The sequence below is a fragment of the Oryza sativa genome, chromosome 12, assembly GCF_034140825.1.
Source record: "Oryza sativa Japonica Group chromosome 12, ASM3414082v1".
Classification (NCBI taxonomy): Eukaryota; Viridiplantae; Streptophyta; class Magnoliopsida; order Poales; family Poaceae; genus Oryza; species Oryza sativa.
The window spans coordinates 2,053,534-2,072,818 of NC_089046.1; the positions used below are offsets into that span (position 1 = coordinate 2,053,534).

Below are 19,285 nucleotides of genomic sequence, written 5' to 3' on the forward strand. Positions count from 1 at the left end.
GTTAGATCATTATTGATCAAGGGTTCTAATTAATTTAAAGCATTCCAGAAGATCTCTTTAAGATTATGTAGGTGGCGAAAGGATACATACGGGCTATTCCGGGCAATACATTTATGTTGTTGAGTTCGTTTTAGAGTTTGGCAATGACAATTTCGTGACACAGAGAACAAGACAAAACCATTATAAACTTACTTTTGTAAGTTTATTTGATCTTTCGAAGAAATAACAGTTCTTATATAGGAATACACTGTTTAGCAGTTTCGAAAACGTGCTAATGGAAAACAAAAAAGTTACACATGCCAAACATCCCGTGGGTTAAAAAAATGAAGATATAATATGGTATGATTATACGTTTGCATTGCTTGCTGATGCAGGTAGGGTATATTGGTATGCACTTCCTTCGCTTCAAAGGCCGTGTTTAGTTTCAAAGTTATTCTTTAAACTTTCAACTTTTTCATCACATCAAAACTTTTCTACACACAAACTTTCGACTTTTCCATCACATCGTTTCAATTTCAACCAAACTTTCAATTTTAGCGTGAACTAAACACACCCAAAATGTAGATACCTTTTGGGTTTAAATATGAACTACTCCGTTCAAACCTTCATTTCAAAATGGAATATAGATGCCTTTTGGGTTTAAATTTGGACTAGTAGCAGCATATACGCTCGGTGCACCATGGACCAGGCAGGCTGCAACGTCACTGTGCAGAGTAGAGTACAGAGCAGACCAATAGGCAACGGACCGAATCAACACACACATATCAGGTCAGAAGATGCGGGTTCACTGTTTCCATGGGGACAGGGCATGGAGGCCAGCTGCAACGAGTAAAACAGTGACACGTAGCTTTGGCACCTCGCCCAACCCAATGTTTCCTTCCTGGAGACGGGGGTGGAGAGTGGGAGAGAGAGCGGAGAGACCAAGCCGAAACCCCAAAACCAAAACCAAAACCAAAACCCGGACCCAGGCAGGCGGAGAAAAACCAAGGACAAGGAAACCCCTTCCCTTTCCTGGAGAGCACGGGTGATGGAGAGTGGAGAGAGCAAGCCGAAACCCCCAAAACCCTCCTCCACCTCGCCGCTGCGCGCTATGTCCTCCGCCGCCGGGGACCACCTAATCCTTGGCCCTCCCGTCGCGGGCCTCCCCGTCGGGAATGCGTCGTCGTCAGCCGAAGCGGGCTCCACCTCCACCGCGGGACATGTCGCAGGCGCGGAGGTCGTCGAGCACTTGCAAAGTGGCGCCTTTGGCAACCCCTGCCTTAGTTTCTTCGCCCTCGTCGACAGGGACACGCCGCCCCAGCACCTCCGCGACCTCCTCGCCGCCGCCTGGGAGCACGATGCCCTCACCGCGCTCAAGCTCGTCTTCAACCTCCGCGGCGTGCGCGACAACGGCAAGGGCGACAGGGAGGGATTCTACACCGCCGCGCTCTGGATGCACCAATACCACCCACGCACGCTCGCCGGCAACCTCTCCGCGTTCGCCGAGTTCGGCTACATCAAGGACTTCCCCGAGCTTCTCTACCGCATCATCCACGGCGCTGATGCACGCAAGGTCGCTAAGGCCAAGTCCAAGGCCTGAGGGGGCGACCTCGCCAGACTGAGCGGCCGGAAGCGCGCCCGCGACGACGACGACGACCCTACGCCTGCGGCGTCTACCGATGCGGTCCAGGTCCAGCCCCAGCCCCAGCCCCAGCCCCAGCCCGACCACTTGCTCGCCGACGCCGTCAACCTGGAGACAGAGGATGTCGTGGGGGAGGCGCCGGTGAAGGGCAGCCCCAGCAAGAAGGTGCTCAAGGCGGCCCGCCTCGCCAAGTTGGCCATGAAAATATACCATGAAGATGACAACTATCGTCTCCTCTTCAACTCCATCACCAGTTTCTTTGTGGACAAAACCTCCGCTCCGATCTCGAGCACCACAAGTCCGGCAAGCTGTCCAAGATCGGGCTCACCGCCAAATGTTGTCCCTCACCAGACTCGTCCTTCGACCAATCCACATTGTTATGTGAGGCCATCGCTCGCGGTCTCTTTCCACGCGAATCAGACGCTAGCTACGCCAACATGAAAGAGAAGCATTACATCTTCCTTGTGCGCCGCCGTCTCCGCCGCGAGGTTCTCGTGCCGCTGCGTAAGGACCTGGAGCTGCCCGAGATTTATATGTCCAAAAACCAATGGTCTGATCTGCCTTACGAGCGCGTGGCCTCAGAGGCCATGAGGATTTACGAGCACTTGTTCAAGAAGCACGATGAAGGGCGCTTCACGGCGTTTCTCAAAGACCACAAAGATAGCCGCGAGGCCGCCAAGCACAAGGCAAAGAAGGCGGCGCCCCAGCCACCCCTTCTGCAAGACATCATTACCTCGCTTGGCCTGGCATCGCATGCCAGCAACATCAAACGAAGGGAGGATGCTGCTCAGCAGTGGCGCACTTTGGTCGATCATCTCCGTGGGAAGGGATCTCTGTGCAATTGTATGGCGGTCTGCGACGTCAACAAGGGGGGGCTGGTCAAAAGTGAAGGCCAGAAGTTGTTGAAGATCTGTGTGGGGCTTGGATTCTTAATCTCTGAACTCAGTTCGCCTCCATGGACGAACTCGGTGCATGCCTTCGCTTCAAACTATTTCCCTCTTGTGCTTCCTGTTGGCAGCTATCGGGAAAAGTTGAATTTTATTCGCCAGATGCCTTGCGAAGAGAGGTTTAACCTAAAGAAGGTGTTTGAGGGGATAATTACAAGGGCAGTAACGAGTGGTGTTACCCCGGACAATATGGTGAAGACCATATTCATATTCACAGACAAGTTTTTTGAGAAGGCATCAGTGCGTCCGGTTGAGCTGATTGAACATGAAGATTTTAATCCATTGTCGTCGCGTCCGTGGCATGAAGAATATCGGAGGGTGTGCGAAGAATTCAAGAGGGTAGGCTTTCAGGACGTGGTACCTCAGATCGTACTGTGGAACCTTAAGGGGCCACGCTCTGCAGGCTTAACCGCAACTAAGGATGGAGTCATGACACTTAGTGGATACTCGGATGAGTTGATGAGATTGTTTCTTGAGAACAATGGGGTGGTGGAGCCGGAAGATGAGATGCTTGATGCAATTGCTGGGGACGAGTACCAGAAACTTCAAGTGATTGATTAGGATAACTGGTCTAGAGGTTTGAGATTATATGAGTGACTAGGAGATCTATGTTTATCCTGACTCAGTAATACCTTTTTTGTGTTGGATGCATGAAATGTGACTTCTGTTCGTGCTTAATTAGTTTCTCGTATGCACTCATTTTCATCTATTTGTTTAAATGCAATGCTCCATTTGGTTGCGGAAGTTTTAGTTTTTAGAAGGGATTGAGAGTATGGAATGATGGTTATTCTATTTAGTTTGAGGAGCTACAAGTTATAGTAGAATAAGGATGAAGAATTAAGAAAGGAACTCCATACTCTTTAATAGTAGTAAGGTAGGGGGTGAGAGTTGAAACGAAATTAATTACTTCTTTAAGTTTCCTAAGAAAATCTTAACCATATATTTTCACTTAAAATCCCGTCTCTATCTCAATTTGTTCGCATCATCTCTACCAAACAAAATAATAAAATTAAGAATCAAATTCTCATATTAATCTCACCAATTCTCTCATCTAAACTCTTAATTCTCTTCCCTCGATTTATCAAACAAGTTCTTTTCCAAGTGTTCCTATACGCGTCACTTCTGATATGGGTGTGACGTTTGTTCTTATACTAGTATTATAATTTGGTGATAGTGTAGTCTGATTATCGAAGATATGGGTGTGCTGATGTTTGTTTTTATGCTACTTGGTGATACTGTAGCTAGTCTGATCATCGAAGAACTAAAAACAAACATTTATATCTTAACTCAGTAATTAGCACGGCTCAGTTTGCTATAAACGGTGATTTTTTTTTTTACTGAAACAGAAAAGGTTAATTTACATCGACCAAAGGAACATCACGATTTTGCAAGCCAGCTGAAAATTAATGCTTATATCTCAAGCTCGTCTGTTTGGACAGATTAGGACCTGTAACCTTACGGGTTGACTGACACAAAGTTACTGCAAGATGGTGATTAGACAGAAATTAACGATAGTTATACTCATTTGACTTTTTCGCAGTATTGTTTTTCCATAACTATTTATGACAGGCATCTTCTGTAAATATTTTAAATGACTTACTGAACGCATACATTGTCATAGAAAAAATGGACATCTTGGTAATGTTTTTATTTCATCATAGAACAAAGCGAATTTCCTACTGTTCTATTATAAAAATGGAGATACCACATATTACCGCTGTTCCAGATCGAAGGCATGGTCATCCTCATCTACTTCTGTTCCAGATTGAACTGTACAGGGCCAACCTTAAATGAACGCTGGAGATTGCAACCGCCAGGTGTTCATGGCACTGTAATTCCCAGTACACATACAACTTTACACCTCCCGTGGGATAAACTAACAAAAGTGGCTAATAGCTTCTTCCCACTAGGTAGATCATCATCATAAGGCCCGCCATCATCTGTTTCATGATTCATCTTTCTCGCAAGTATCTTATTAATTTTGTGGAGATCATTTGTGAGCTTCTGGTCCTTGTTCTGCTTCCTCGTCTTCCTGCAATCCTGCATTTCCCTCCAAACAGGAATGCAGCCTTTGGCATGGCTTCCGGTCGTTATATTTGGCCCACTCCTCAGTCCCACCTATGCAATAGTACAACACTTAGAATGAGGTATGGAAATATAGGGCAAAAGATGAAAACGGTATATCAAATATGAGCTCAAGAAATCCGCACAGCAAGGGAAACAGGCAAAAGGTAAGGACAGATTCACAGAATACAGTACCCATGTCCATCTTCGACTAATCATCCTCATCATCGCTCCCTGAAATAAAATTAGGATCTTTCTCCATCCAGTGCATCCTCTTCCCTTAGCCGCTCAAGCCTTCAATTATCATGTTTGAAACAGAACCAAAGAACTCTTTATCTGCTTGAGTTATCAAGCTTTGGTTCCTGGGATATAGATGGGTCTGCTTTGTTGCATGTACTGTTCCGGATAGGCCATCTGTTGCTCACCAAACTGATAGCCTGACAACTCTTCTTGATATCCAGCAGTTACCATTCGGACTTGAACAGTATCGTTTCCAGTGACATCAGAAGAGACGTTAACTTTTATGAGATACAGGTCAAGATAGCACAAACTAATAGTTAATGGCAATTTCAGTATAAGATCATGACCATGGGCAAAAAAATATTTAGTTTGTATCAATCATTCAACGTGCATAGTTCAAATTTAATTTGGTTTGTCTCAAACTTCCAACATGCAAAATTCAATTTTTACATGTAGCATTGTGGAACCGAAGTTACTGAACATTAGTGGGATTACCGGTTGTGGCCAATCTTGAGCAGGGTCAGATGGTGGGACGGGCTTGTAGACAGGTTCAGCAAAACAGGATTGCTTCTAATGGTTATGTGGAGACTCATCCATACCTTCAGAGACAAGGCTGATTTATTTGTTAGCAGAATAGTCAACTTCATCTCCAACAAAATTGTAATCTTCATCTTCTCTAGCAATAGGCTGTTTCTCACTCCTGCTGAAATATGAAATTATTATTTTGAAGGGGTGGTGGCGACAGCATATGCTTTTGAACTTGATGTTTCAGAGTAGAACCTAGTTTGGCCAGGTCCAGCTACCTCATCGTAGTATAGCAAGCATAACAAGAATCAAGATACCTAACTTCAACAAGCAAAGCAAGTGTATATGGATGAGAAAGTACATACATTACAAATAAATTAAGCCAAATAATTAATTAACTCATGCAGAATATAAAGCAAACGAGTAAGATATGGCCATAAATTATTCATTAACAGAACTTGCTTCCCTGTTTCCCTGAATCAGCAAAGAACAAAGCTAGTAGGACTGTAGCAGTACACAAAATACCCAAAATTGAACCAGCATCGAACAAAGCCAGTAGTAGTACATAAATACCAGGAGTTTAATTCTTGACAGAAGATTAGGGAATAATTGAAACAAGACTCAACCATCTTGGCAAAAAGTATAAAATTATACTTTCTATATTGCTCAAAATATAAACACTCAGATTCCAAACAAATTATTTCAGTATATTTTCACATACTCTCTTAACCAAGAACATTTTCCTATTGTCAGTTAGTTTTTTAATCAACTTCCGCTACACAAAATGCATTTTAATTTTCAAGTAACATACCTTGAGTCCCTTTCCTTTATCTTTTTCTTTAAGACTTCCCCAGATGATCCAAGTCAAAGGTATGACATGATTTTAGCAATCCTGTCAAGTACAGAACCATCCACACTGACAGTAACCATCTCCCGAAGAAGCAAGAAGAATGCCGAGGAAAACAATAATATTCAGGAAATCTCAACGTGGTATATGATGTATTTCCATAATACCTCTGGAACAGGGCAATCAGCTTTGCTCCTGTGAAGAGTTGTCGGAATATCATTGGTAAGTCCATCCTCCTGGTTTCATTAATGAAATTAATCACCCTACCACTTAAACCAATAGTTCAAATCAAAGAAGCGAATGATGAAAAATTCTTTCATCATTCATATCTTTCTTCTCTTGTTTGCATGTTATGAAGTGAAGTGGGAGCTTGAGCATGTTGATCGTACTGCACTCCAGGTTAAAGCAGAGAAACAAACAACAAAACACATCATAGAATGCAACATAGTCATGCAATATGAGTACTGTAAAAGCCAATAAACACAAGCAATGCTATCATTTACATGCTAGTATAGAATAGATAAATTAGAAATTGAAATAGCAGTAATGTTTTTTTACAATATAAAAGCACCATGGTTAGTACAGATGAACATGGATGAGTGATGAAAATAAAATGAAGGAAAATGGGAGAAGAGCCAATGCCTATAATTTGCACTTCGCTCTACATGACTATTCTGTCTGCAGTAACATGTAATCAACCACACACTCACGCGCATGCAATCATGTAAGCACTAAAAATGGGAACATTTGAAGGAGCTACCATATTGTAAATAAATGTCATGCGATCAGGAAGAAGCATTTCATTTAACTTTATGATGCTTTGTGGCTTTATGATCCATTGATAGACGTAGTGCAATGAACCAAGAATGGATTTAGTGTCCATATTATATTATATGGTCCATCACATAAGAAGCAAACATCAATTAAAACTAAAAGGAAATATACCTTTACAGTTGCCGTGCTGAATGAGATGCCTGATCTTCTTTTGTTGCCCTCAACAACACAAGTGCACAGGCTAAATATATAGACCATCTACTTAATAACTAACTTACAAAGGTGTCTGCGTCCAGACAAGGGTGAAGGACATGAGGCGATAATTTCATATTGGTATAGCTCAAATCAAGAGATGCATGCAACCAATTATTGTATTATTCTACAAGGTGGTAATGATGATCCTCACAATAGTGTACATGAAATAATGTTTCACTAAGAATGATCCAGCAGCCACTGTAAAACATATGTCTCATTTTTATCACTCGGAATAAAAATAAAGAAGGCATTAAAGAAGCATCACCATACAAATCCAACTACTTAGTTGTGCATAATGCTCTCAAGAAACAGGTTGGAAGAATCATGAATAACAGAATAATTTGGCTTGGCAGTCCAACAAGAGAAAAATGGATCTCTCTTAATCACCTCCAATTAAAGAAAGAGGACTGGCCCTAAAAGAGGTTGACAACTTGTTGTGTCATAAATAAACAATGGAATCAACTCCGTAATTTCCTATACTGAAGAAATATGACAGCAGTAATCACTCTTACCAATATATTACAGCATTTGAAATGAACCATGAATCTGACAGGTTGTCCACAATACTACGGATTCTAAACTATCAAGAAAAGGTATGATCAAATGGTATGGAACACTGAGACTAAAACAATAGTATGGTGGGGAGTACCTTGGCTGTGTATCTTTCCCACCCTCTGTGTCAGGCCTACTTTTCTATTTCACTTAGTACTTTGTGAAGTAGAGCATAGTCCAATCCAATGACCAGATGTGTATTTGCATATCACCTTTAAAACACAAAAGGTGAAAATTAAATGTCAATCAACATGGTAGTTCAAGCATCTGAGTCTTCATTTTCACAAGAATATATCATATGCTCTTAGAAAAAATGTCCAACTACAGTATCCACCATTAATATTCAGCTCTGCATAACTGACTGACTCGGTCCAAATACCAAGTACACACTAGCCCCTGATATTTCAAATTAAAAGGAAGTTAACAATCAAGCGAGTGTTCACTCTTCATAGTTCATATTCCAAATAAAAAATCTGGAATTGCTGCAGTATGTGGACATAACACAGTTCCAAAGAAAGATTCAATTTCTCATTTCCACAGAAGTCAGAAGCAACTATGTCATAATTTCAACCACTCATGCACATGTATGAGAACATGTCTATAAAGTACAAACAAATAAAGCAAGAAAAAAAAGTTTATAGCATACAAGCCAAAGTGACTCCTTGTCCCCAAAAGGATGAAAAGGATATAAGACTGCTGCACAACCAACCTCCAAGATATTTGTTTTTCTCAATAGATATTCTGTGTGCATCTGCAAGTTGTAATACCAATAATTGCTGAAGTTAGAGTTCCAGAAGGGCATATGATAAACCAAACAAAAAAAAAAGTCAGACAAATGAAACCTGTGGCCAGTAACCTTAAATCAGTTCCAGGAGGTGCCACAGCATGAAATGAACCAAGCTCTGTATGTTCATACTCGGGGTTTTGATCTCAAGGCACTCCTTAGCACGATCATGATACCTGGGTGTCTCTGGTTCTTCCTTTTTTTTTACCAGGAAACAGTAGGGGAGGCCCCTACGGTATATTAAAATTATATAAAAGAGTAAAGATTACAGGGAATTTACAAAATGTCTATCCATGATTGAACAAAAAGTTTTTTATCATCTCTAAGTCCAACTAAATGTAGACTTAGGTCTGCCTTGAAAGCTCGCTTCCAGCTTGAAGTGGTAGGTAAAACGTTGTTGAAAACTAAGTTATTCAGGTGTTTCCAAATATTCCAGGCAGCAAGAAGAAAAACTTCCATGAAACAAAGATGTCCAAACAGTAGCCACTGATGCAAAATCATATCATGAAAATTCAAGTTGAAGTCCCATTGAAAGCCAATATAATTCCAGCAAGCAGAACTGAAGTGGCAGCTGGAGAAGAGATGTTCCATAGTCTCCCTTTGCCCAGCTTGACAGGATTGACATAGGAGAGAAGCACTGGGAGGTTTGCAATGTTTCCTGTCAAGAAGATCCATTGTGTTCACTCTGCCCATAATGTTCTCTGGTTCTTATTTCTTCTCCTCTCTGCATGGAAAACCAGGGAGAGCTAGGTTAGCCCCACTAACCTAATATCGAACAAGAGAGGAATGTCGGAAGTAGTTTGGTTGCATCAGATTTATCAACAATGGGTTCCCATCATAGCAGGGTAGTGCCAGCGAGAGAAATCATCAAAGCAGGGAGTGATGATTTTTATTGACCGCAGAAAAATGATATGGCACTTTGGTGGCCAGGTTTGATCTCTGGTTTAGCCAGGGTGTGAAGAAATCACTCTAGGTCAACGAAAAAGAATCTCATTATCACTCACTACTTGAACATGACTACAGATTTTGCAAGCTTGACTTGAAATGCTGCAAAAATGCATGAATTACCTCGTTACTACAACGGATCTGAGTACAAACAGCTACAATGGATTTGAGTACCAACTACCAACAGCCGCATTCCCCTAAGTGTAGGGAAAGCATGGGTCCTAGATATTTCCCAAACTTACTTGCAACTGCAAGGATCACTTCTTCAACCAATCCTATGAATTGATTGACTCACTCAAAATCATCCATCCTGGAGAATAATAAGTAGTCAAATGTAGATGCATGTGTCATGATCGGAGGAAAGGGTCAAATTATTTATTAACAAACAACTGGTCACTATAAAGGTTATGTGTTCCAGCCTTCTCAAAACAATTAGCATTTGTTGATATTTACAAAAAGAACACAATGTGCTCTTTTGATCATCATAACTCCACGACAGTAAATATTTTTTTTCTAGCAAAACATGTGTTTCTCCAGTCCTTAGATTTACTGCTCCTAGATGTATGAATGAAAGTCAATCAAAAAAAGACATGGGTATGTCAAGAAAAAAAATCCTAGATTAGTGCTCAGGTATAGTATTGTCATTCACATGAGCAAGACAAACTACAATCTATTTTATTGGCAAAATTCAGAGAGATCACATCTAAACATCTTGTAAATGTAAATTTTAACCAATCCTTTGATTTGATTGACCCAGTGCAAAAAGAAAACAATGTAAAAAAAGACAGATCAAATTGGCGGCAATACCACTGTTTTTGTCGGATTGTGGAGGGTGGACTACCACATGCATTGTAATTACACCTCCTGGAACTTCTACTCGAACACGGGACTCCACAAGTGTCCGGTTATTCTCCAATATCCTTCCGGCATTAATGAGCTTCAGGTCATTGACAGTTTTTGGAGTTATTTCCTTGTCTGTCATAAAAATGGCAAGAACAATCCCTTGAATAAAATAAATTTGGAATCCAATAAGGATAACAAGTATGAATTATGATTAAGTGAAATCTTTACAAAATTACAAAAGATCCCTTGAATGCAGGTCAATCTGAGGACCTCCAGAAAACATTAATTCTCATTCATAATCAATCGAGTGTCTCAGAAAAACAGAAATTGCACCATTTTCAAACTTCCAGTTGTAATTCAGTGTGTGTGCAGTCAATGAGGGCAAAAGTACTGCAGGAGGAATATCTTGTTTGCAGATACTTGTCTAGTTTACTCAGGCAGGAGCACCTCACCCAAGCATTGCACATCAAGAAAAGAACCCATGTCTAAGTGTGATAGTCAGTTTTTTTTCTCTGACAATTGTTGATCTATACATTTCCTCAGTTATACAGAAAATCAGTGGTCCAATGATATCAATGTAAACAGACACCCATTTATAATCAGCATCTTTTTTTGGCAAAACATCAGCCAGACTGTCATGACCCGAGGACATGAGTACATGACGGGATAAACACTGCCGGGAAGATAGCCGGGCAGCGTCGGCTCCTGGAGAAGGGATGTAGATTTAGGCTAGGGAGAAGAACACTGTTGAGAGGGAGAGATTAGACTAATTGATATTCGTTGTTTAATGCTAATAGACACAATCCCATCCTTATATAGATGGTATAGCTTGACCCCTAAGTAAGGATTCAATCTAATCTTATATCTAACTGAACTAATAATCTTATCTCTAACTTAATTGATATGGGCTGATCTAATCTTATCTCTAACTGAACTAATAATCATATCTCTAACTTAATTGATATAGGCTGCCTATGGGCCTCTGTCTTCCGGCCCAATGACCATGACACAAACAAAAGGTTGCTATTAGCTATGCAAAAGATTCTGCTGCCTGTCAGTAACTTCAGTGTCCCACATGAGAAGATAAATGGGGCCCTTGCTGATCATTATGCTTAAGTGTACAAACAACCAGATCAATCATGTGTTCGGTAGTGTCAATAGAAATACAGCTGTGGTTGAAATCATGATAATCACTTCCATGCTGATGGTTTCACGCAAAAAAAATGATACATTAGCAATTGGTGTCCAGAGTTCATCGTTGCCGACTAGTCGTTTACTTGCGAATGGCCCAGCAATCATATTGACGCAAAGGAGCAAATATATGTTTAGTTCCATAGGGCTAGCAGAACTTACCTTCAGATAATGTAGGAAAGCAAATAGGTACACGAAAAGCGCATAATACTGTTATAAAACATGGCATTGTGCCATCTTCTTTGAGTCTTTACTCGAATTAAATTTGAAAATATACTGTTCATTCATTTTTTTTCGAAATATTCAGGATGCAAATTGTTTTGCAGAAATATACCATCGATCTCGCACAACCGTTGCGCAAAAGGGCGAGACCGCGCAGTCTCGCGGAACGGAAGAGCGGTCTCGCTGATTGAAACAGCGACACTGTCTCACTGATGCAATGATCTCCACTTTTTAATTAGTGATTAATTACCTAATTAACTATTAACTAATAATATTTAGTGACTAATTATCCTGATTAGTGATTAATAATTAATTAATTAATCGCTAATCATGATAATTAATCACTAATTGAATCGGTGGCAGTCCGGTATCGCTATTTCAATCAGCGAGACCGGCTTTCCCTGCACGATACCGCCCACGACGTCATGCTCAATGGTTATGTGAGATCGACGGTATATTTCTGCAAAAAGATTTTCATCACGAATATTTCTGAAAAAAAAAGTATGAACAGTATATTTTCAAATTTAATTCGTCTTTACTCTACATAGGGCAAAGGAAGACGACATTGTTTCTTGTTTGGCCCATCATCGCACTTATTTATGATCTGAAATTCCGAATCATTGCCTAAAATGTGTCTTTCCGGTTCTCTGCCACATATATTCTTCCCACAATACAATATCCAAATTCGCGAGGTCAAGGTTTTTTTTATGGATGATGCAAGTACACTCAGAAGGGGAATTATCAAGTTCTAGAACACTGTTGAAGCTACGGGGAGAAGGACTAATTGCGCGCTACTCAGTTGGTCAGAATGTCCATTCAGAGAAGGATAAATTACCGATTTAACAGTCATCGGACACGAGCAAAACCACAGGAGAGGGTAGGAACAGGGAGGGAAAGAAACGCCCACACAAACACCAGGCGAGAAAAACGACGGCAGATCAGGTCACAAGCCCTAGTGTTTTCATCAAATCAAATATGCAGCAGATCAGGTGACAAAATCCATCTACTCTATCAAGAATCTCCTGCCTGACCTTGCGGCCACCGAGCGAGGATGAACTCCTTGAGCGCGGAGACGGTGGTGGAGAAGGCGGGGGCGCACGCCGGCGTGTGGAGGGGCCGCCAGGGACGCTACGGAGGCGTGGGCGCGACATGGAGGGGACGCGTAGTCGGTGCGTCGCGAAAGTGGCGGAGGCGGCGGGATGAGAGTGTGTGGGATGGGGACTGGGGACAAAGTCCGGATGCGGAGCGATGCGCGTCGGGGCCTCGGGGGAGCGAGAATGCTACCTCGCTAGGGGCGATCAGATCTGATTCTCTTTCTCCACCTAGTTTTCTTTTTTTTTTTTTAGCACCGCATTACTTTCCTATTTTAGTAAATTTATGCATCTAAAGTTTGTACACCTCAAGTTTACACATCTCCACAATTTTTTTTAAAAAAACAAAAAGTTAGAAAAATTTATGTATAGAAATACTATATATAAAAAAATTGAATTCAAATTCAAATTTGAATCGGATATGTAAACTTTGGGTCTATAAACTTTATATGTATAGAAATACTATATATAGAAAATATTTGAATTCAAATTCAAATTTGAATCGGATATAATTCAAATTCAAATTTGAAACGGGTATATAAACTTTAGGTCTATAAACTTTATATGTATAGAAATGCTATATATAGAAAATATTTCAATTCAAATTCAAATTTGAATCAGATATAATTCAAATTCAAATTTGAAACAGGTATATAAACTTTAGGTCTATAAACTTTAGGAGTATAAACTTTAGATGTATAGAAATACTATATATAGAAAATATTTCAATTCAAATTCAAATTTAAATCGGGTATATAAACTTTAGGTCTATAAATTTTAGGTGTATAAACTTTAGATGTATAGAAATACTATATATAAAAAATATTTGAATTCAAATTCAAATTTAAATCGGATATATAAACTTTTGACTTATAAACTTTTGGTCTCTAAAGTTTAGATGTGTAAACTTGAGGTGTATAAACTTTAGGTATATAAATTTACTAAAATAGAAAAGTAATGCGGTGCCAAAAAAAGAAAACCAGGTGAAGGGAGAGAGGGGGAGGTGGGGAGCGAATCTGATCGCTACCCCATCCCCAGGGCGATCGATCGCCCATTAGGCGTACCCTCGGGAGAGGCGTGGAGGCACGGATCAAGGGGATTGCGTCGAGGAGATCTGGTCTATTTGATTCGAAGATCGGATGGACAGGATTGGCCGTGCCTTGTCTAGGTACGGAACAAAACGTAATGAGATAAGAGTATGTTTGATAGAGTTTTAACTCTTAAATTTGAGATATTTAATTATTTGTCACTCCTATAAGTGGTAATTAATAATTTACCGCTGTACTCATATATGTCACATATACATGATGGCCTATGCGTCATTGACTCTAAGTGGTGGCATGCTCGTCACTACGACGCAGGCCCGCAGCAAGGGCAGCGAAGCAGATTTGGTGGCAGCGGCAAGGAGGTCGATGGGCATAGGCAATGTTTGGCGATAGCCCTCTCCTGATCCAGTGGTGCGACGACAAGTAGGTGGCGGTGCCCTCCCGGGCCTTGCGTCGCTCCGTCATCCCAAGAATCTGCAAGAACCCCAAGATGCAGATTAAAAAATCGTTTTCTTTTACTGTTCTTGAGCTAGCAGAAAAAAGATTCGGGAATGGTTTAGTGTTTGTGAGCTCAGTTTGCTAACAACGTCAGAAAACGGCTTAGTGTTTGTTGTCCTCGAGAAAGCCCATGAGCAAGGTGTTGAATACAATAATGTTGGGGAGCACACTAGCATCCCCAAGGAGGACCTCCCGACAATAACCGTCGAGATGATACACTAGATGCACTCACTGGTGGGAAGGCCCACTTCCTGCGCCATCTCGGCGAGCACCACCTTCTGAGACGCCAGCTCATCCCGCAGTCCACGGGAACGTCGCCGCCGGCTGGACTTCGAGGAGCGCCGTGGCCGTGTGTTATATGCCGCCCTCTCGACGGGACGGACAACGCCAAGACGGTGCTCCCTCCTGGCATCTATCCCCTGTCACTCGCAGGGAAGAGGCGAAGACCTGAGAGAAAGAAAGGGTAACTGATACGTGGGTCTGATATTTATTTTTATTGTTTTACTCACTAACATGTGGATGCTATCTAGGTTTTTTATTTTTAGTGTCACGTCAATACTACATGGGATAAAGATTAAGTCAACCCGCCACGTAAGTGCCACGTATGATGACACCGCTATTAAAATCACCAAGGGACTCTATTTGCATCGGTTTTAGAAGTTGGGGGATGCGTTATACCCGGTTTTACGGTTGAGGGGTGAGATTCATCCAAGAGCAAGACTTGTGGGAGGCAAAATAGACTTATTCCTAGTAAGTAGCACTAAACGACCAGCCCACAAGCCCTAAACAGTCCGTGGTACCCTCCCTCCTCGAAGCCCACCAGACCAGCGCACACGCACACGCACACGCACACTACACTCTCTCCCTCGCCCCTGAACCGAGCGCCGCCGCCTCTTCTCTCGTCTCGTCGTCTCCCTTTGCTAGCTCCCCCCTCGCGGCGAGCAGGCGGCCGGTCGGCGGTGCCCAGCCCAGAGTGGGCGCAGGCCAAGGCGGAGTCTGGGCACGCGCTCGTCAACTGTTCCCTCCTCATTCGTCTCCATCCATCCATGTCTGGATCTGGTGCGGCCTAGTGACTGGCTGCGCGGCGGAGGCGCTGGGCCCCTACCGCCTCCAACGAAGTCTCTCGCTCCACGCCGTCGTTCCCTTGCGCTTCCAGCACCTCCGCCTCTAGCCCGCCTCCTATGGATCCGGCGCCAGATCCGGTGAGTGTTTACTCATTTACTAGAAAAATAGACGCCCCAGTTGGCGCCGGTTAGTTTATGGCCCTTGCATATTATTTAGAGCTCTTCTATAGCACAGAAAATAATTTGTATAATTTTTACATGGGTTAGTTATTTTTGTTACTATCTAACTTAGTTTAATTCCTACAGAAAGTATACACTAAAAAGACGTGTTAATGGATTGTAAATCAAAATAACATAGTAATAATAATATATGCTTGCCATTAATTTTGTTGGATTGAGTCTCTTTAAGTTTGACAAATAACTATATATACTATTAGTAAAAATAAAAGGAAGGATATGGTATCTCGAAATTGCTGTGATTTGTACTTTTCTATATGTATGAGAATCTATCGGAAACTAAATATTCTTAAAAAAGGATTTTTAGGAATGCAAAGTTTGATACAATATTGTTACATAATTTATATCATTTAATTTTGTTGTTTATTGTTTCTTTCTAGAAATATACTCTCTCCTTCCCAAAATATAGCACATTGGCCATGTCCAAATACATTAGTAGAAGTTGCTATATTTAGGGACGGAGAGCGTAGTATATTATAAATATAGTCATCATACTTGTCTCAATTTCTGAAATTAACCCATATTATATCGTATTTATCTACCATCTTTACCTGTAGTATATCTTATTTGTCGAATGATTTTATGCGTTATGTTCTTTTGTTTTTTCTTCTTTTTCCGTCCATGCGCAATAAGCCCATATGTGTATATTGGGCCATACGGTCCTAGTAGAGAGAGCAGCCAGGGCCTGCCTTCTTTCTCTCTATGTTTTTTTTTCCAATGGTCAATATGTCGTTCCACCTTCCGGATTGATCTAGAGTGACCAAGTGCGAGAGACATGATTTCACCAAATCTCTTGCAATTTGTAGTGCCAAATGGACAAATAGGATGCCAGCAAAACTGTCGGCTTTAGATTAGTAGATTTATGCTTAAGTCAGGTGGATCCCAGAATCACGGAATCGGCAAGTGTTTCTATGGTGCCTTGGCTACCCCCCCCCCCCAACACACACACACACACAAACACACAGAGAACTGAGCATCCTGAGCAACTAGTGCCTACTACAGTACCGTATTATCTAATTTGACGGGTCACTACATAAGTACATAAATTGTCTGTTTGTGCCCCAGGTGTATAATGGCATTTATAGAAGTGTGGTGAACATTGCCATCGAAAAAACTCCAGAAAGAACTATTCGGCAAAATGGTATTATTGTGGAGTGTGATCCGACCTATGCATATATTGTAGCAGATGCTCGTGCGTTTGAGGGAAATATTGCAGCTGATAAAATCACGGTTGACTTTCCGGGGGAACAATGCATAAAACCCCTTCCCAAGCACTGTAATATTACAAATGGATTGGTTGGAATCTATTGCTGTCCGGGTGATGAAAAGTTCAATACCGATCTTTTTAAGAGGGTCGAAATGTGCAATCAGCCGCTTCAGATGTCCGAAGCAGTGTATGTATATAATGGCTTATATGGGCAACTAATTCCAGGAAATGTCACACATATGTATGTATATCATCCCTGTCATTTTCAGCTTAATCAGCAGATTATTTGCTTCGTGCTTTGAAAAATACGTTCTCTCAAAAAAAACTTCTATTTCATTGCTTAACCACTTGTTTTAAACTAATATTTGTTAAGTTTATTTTTCAAAATATTTGATTTATTATCCATATAATCAAGTAAATAAGCTACAGCAATAGTCGTCTATATAATAATAAAATGCTGATTTTGTTTGTGCTCAGGACATTGAATGGACATGAGTTCTCGCACAACTGCGCGGTGAGTGTTTCGGCAGAGTTCGGGACTCCGGTGATCAACAAGAATGGAGAACTGGTGGGGATGAATTGTTCACTTTCATATCATCTTACTGCCAGAAACATTTCTGCATTAGTGGGTACAATTAGGGATATTCAGAATACTCTACGGAATAGAGTGTAATTACTAATGGGAATGAAATGTTTGGTTTCATATAATCATTGCCTCTGCCAAAAACATTTCCGCATTAGTAGGCACAATTTGGAATATTCGGAATACTATATGGAATACAGTGTAATTTCGAATAGTCTTGTGGTTAACTTATTTAGCATTAGATGAAACCTGTAATCCGAGACTATATTCTATCTCATGGATTTTATTTCTCATACTACTGTTCACCTACATTTATTGCCGATAATAAGAATGGAAACAAAATCACCATTATGGATTTTTTGCCGTGACATTCACAAATCACAATGATACGTTCAAATATTTGAAGAGGGTAATTTTCTTACGAGTGTCTTCTCATCAACCCTCGCTTTGATGGAGAGAATTGACATTCTACTATTATCAAAATGAGACTTCGCCACGAATATCACTCAACTGGGGACTTAACCGTAATATTATTTTCTTTCAATTAAAATAGTTTTGTCCCTATTTGTTGATTAAATCATCAAAATATCTCCATCCTTTTGCGTCAGCAAGGTAGCAGTAGCCTGGGAGGGCAGGGTTCATGCTGCCCCCCCCAGGGGTTTTTAAGTATTCACCGCTCTTACGGAAAGACACTAAGACACTCTTCCAAATTTCTTTATATAAATGCCACAGCAGAGAGAGCTACTCTTTATAAATTACCAAATTTACCTAATTAAAATGAAATGTCAGCTTTGCAAGTATGAAATGAGACTTAATATGACTCTTTTACCCCTAGGTCAAATCAAAGTAATACTATTTATCATATGGGAGAAATTATTATGGGCAAATATTCGTTAGAATATGAGAGAAATTATATACAAACATATGAAAAATATATTATTTATTATATCTAAAAAAAATGTTATCATGGACCTGTGAACATGTTAGCTTAGTAATATATATTGAACTAGCGTGGATGCTTCGGTTTTGTATGGGCGTGACCATGTTAAATCTATTATTATATTGTGTTGAATTTGTTCAAACGAATATTTGCTCATGATAACCTTTTTTTATATATATGATAAATAGTGTTTTTATATGATGGGCTATACCCGCAGATGGTATTTATAGAGTGTTGTCGAAATAACAACTGTATACGTCGAAGGATGTGGTTACTCAACGATGGTTGGAAAACAGTAAAGTGTATTAGATTGAGAATTTTTCTTGGGATCCCCTTTACATGGCCCTAGGGGTCTATTTATATCCTTGTTACAGGCCCCCCTATTAGGGTTTAGGTTTTACAGGGGAATTTACATGGTTGCCCTTGTGAAAGGGACATTTACATGGGTATACAGTGTCATTGGCATACATGGGCCTCTAATGGGCCTGGTTGGCGAATGCCGGCCCAAAGGCCGGCCAAAGCGGCCAGGATGGCGAAGTCACCCTCCTTCGGCGGGCACCCTTCGCCCAGGATGTACAGTCTTCGCCATGGGGCTCCATCTTTTGCCGTCCTCGTTCCATTGTCTTCGCCATGTGGCTTCACCGCTTTCACCATGGGGCTTCGCCCCGATGAACTTAACACCTTGAGCCTGAATCCTGACTGGTCGCACGGTTTCGGCAGGTCTGGTCGAAGGGTCTCATGACATACTGCCAACAAGCCCCTCACGGGCAAGGGTGAGATAGGAGCTTCGGCCGAGACCATGCAAACTA

The 19,285-nt window shown here is 41.2% G+C and overlaps 2 protein-coding genes, 2 long non-coding RNA genes and 1 pseudogene across 4 annotated transcripts; 3 read left to right on the forward strand and 2 right to left on the reverse strand.

Annotated features, from left to right (window-relative positions):
• Positions 1-973: 973 nt before the first annotated feature.
• Positions 974-3,212, forward strand: LOC4351474 (uncharacterized). The gene has a single exon (XM_015764193.3). It carries the CDS (start codon positions 1,028-1,030, stop codon positions 1,577-1,579), a length of 552 nt encoding a protein of 183 aa, XP_015619679.1. The 5' UTR covers positions 974-1,027; the 3' UTR covers positions 1,580-3,212.
• Positions 2,059-3,129, forward strand: LOC107275247 (uncharacterized). Its single transcript, XM_015763651.1, has one exon. It carries the CDS (start codon positions 2,059-2,061, stop codon positions 3,127-3,129), a length of 1,071 nt encoding a protein of 356 aa, XP_015619137.1.
• A 976-nt stretch (positions 3,213-4,188) lies between the features above and the next one.
• On the reverse strand, positions 4,189-5,247 carry LOC4351475 (suppressor of mec-8 and unc-52 protein homolog 2-like; annotated as a pseudogene).
• Positions 5,248-8,317: 3,070 nt separating this feature from the next.
• Positions 8,318-13,057, reverse strand: LOC136354747 (uncharacterized). Its single transcript, XR_010738502.1, has 4 exons — positions 12,842-13,057; positions 10,362-10,529; positions 8,682-9,333; positions 8,318-8,576 (listed from the first exon to the last, which is right to left on the reverse strand). It is a non-coding gene; the product is annotated as an uncharacterized lncRNA (long non-coding RNA).
• Positions 13,058-15,288: 2,231 nt separating this feature from the next.
• On the forward strand, positions 15,289-17,829 carry LOC9269749 (uncharacterized). The gene is made up of 3 exons (XR_001541993.3): positions 15,289-15,647; positions 16,812-17,194; positions 17,431-17,829. It is a non-coding gene; the product is annotated as an uncharacterized lncRNA (long non-coding RNA).
• Positions 17,830-19,285: the final 1,456 nt, after the last annotated feature.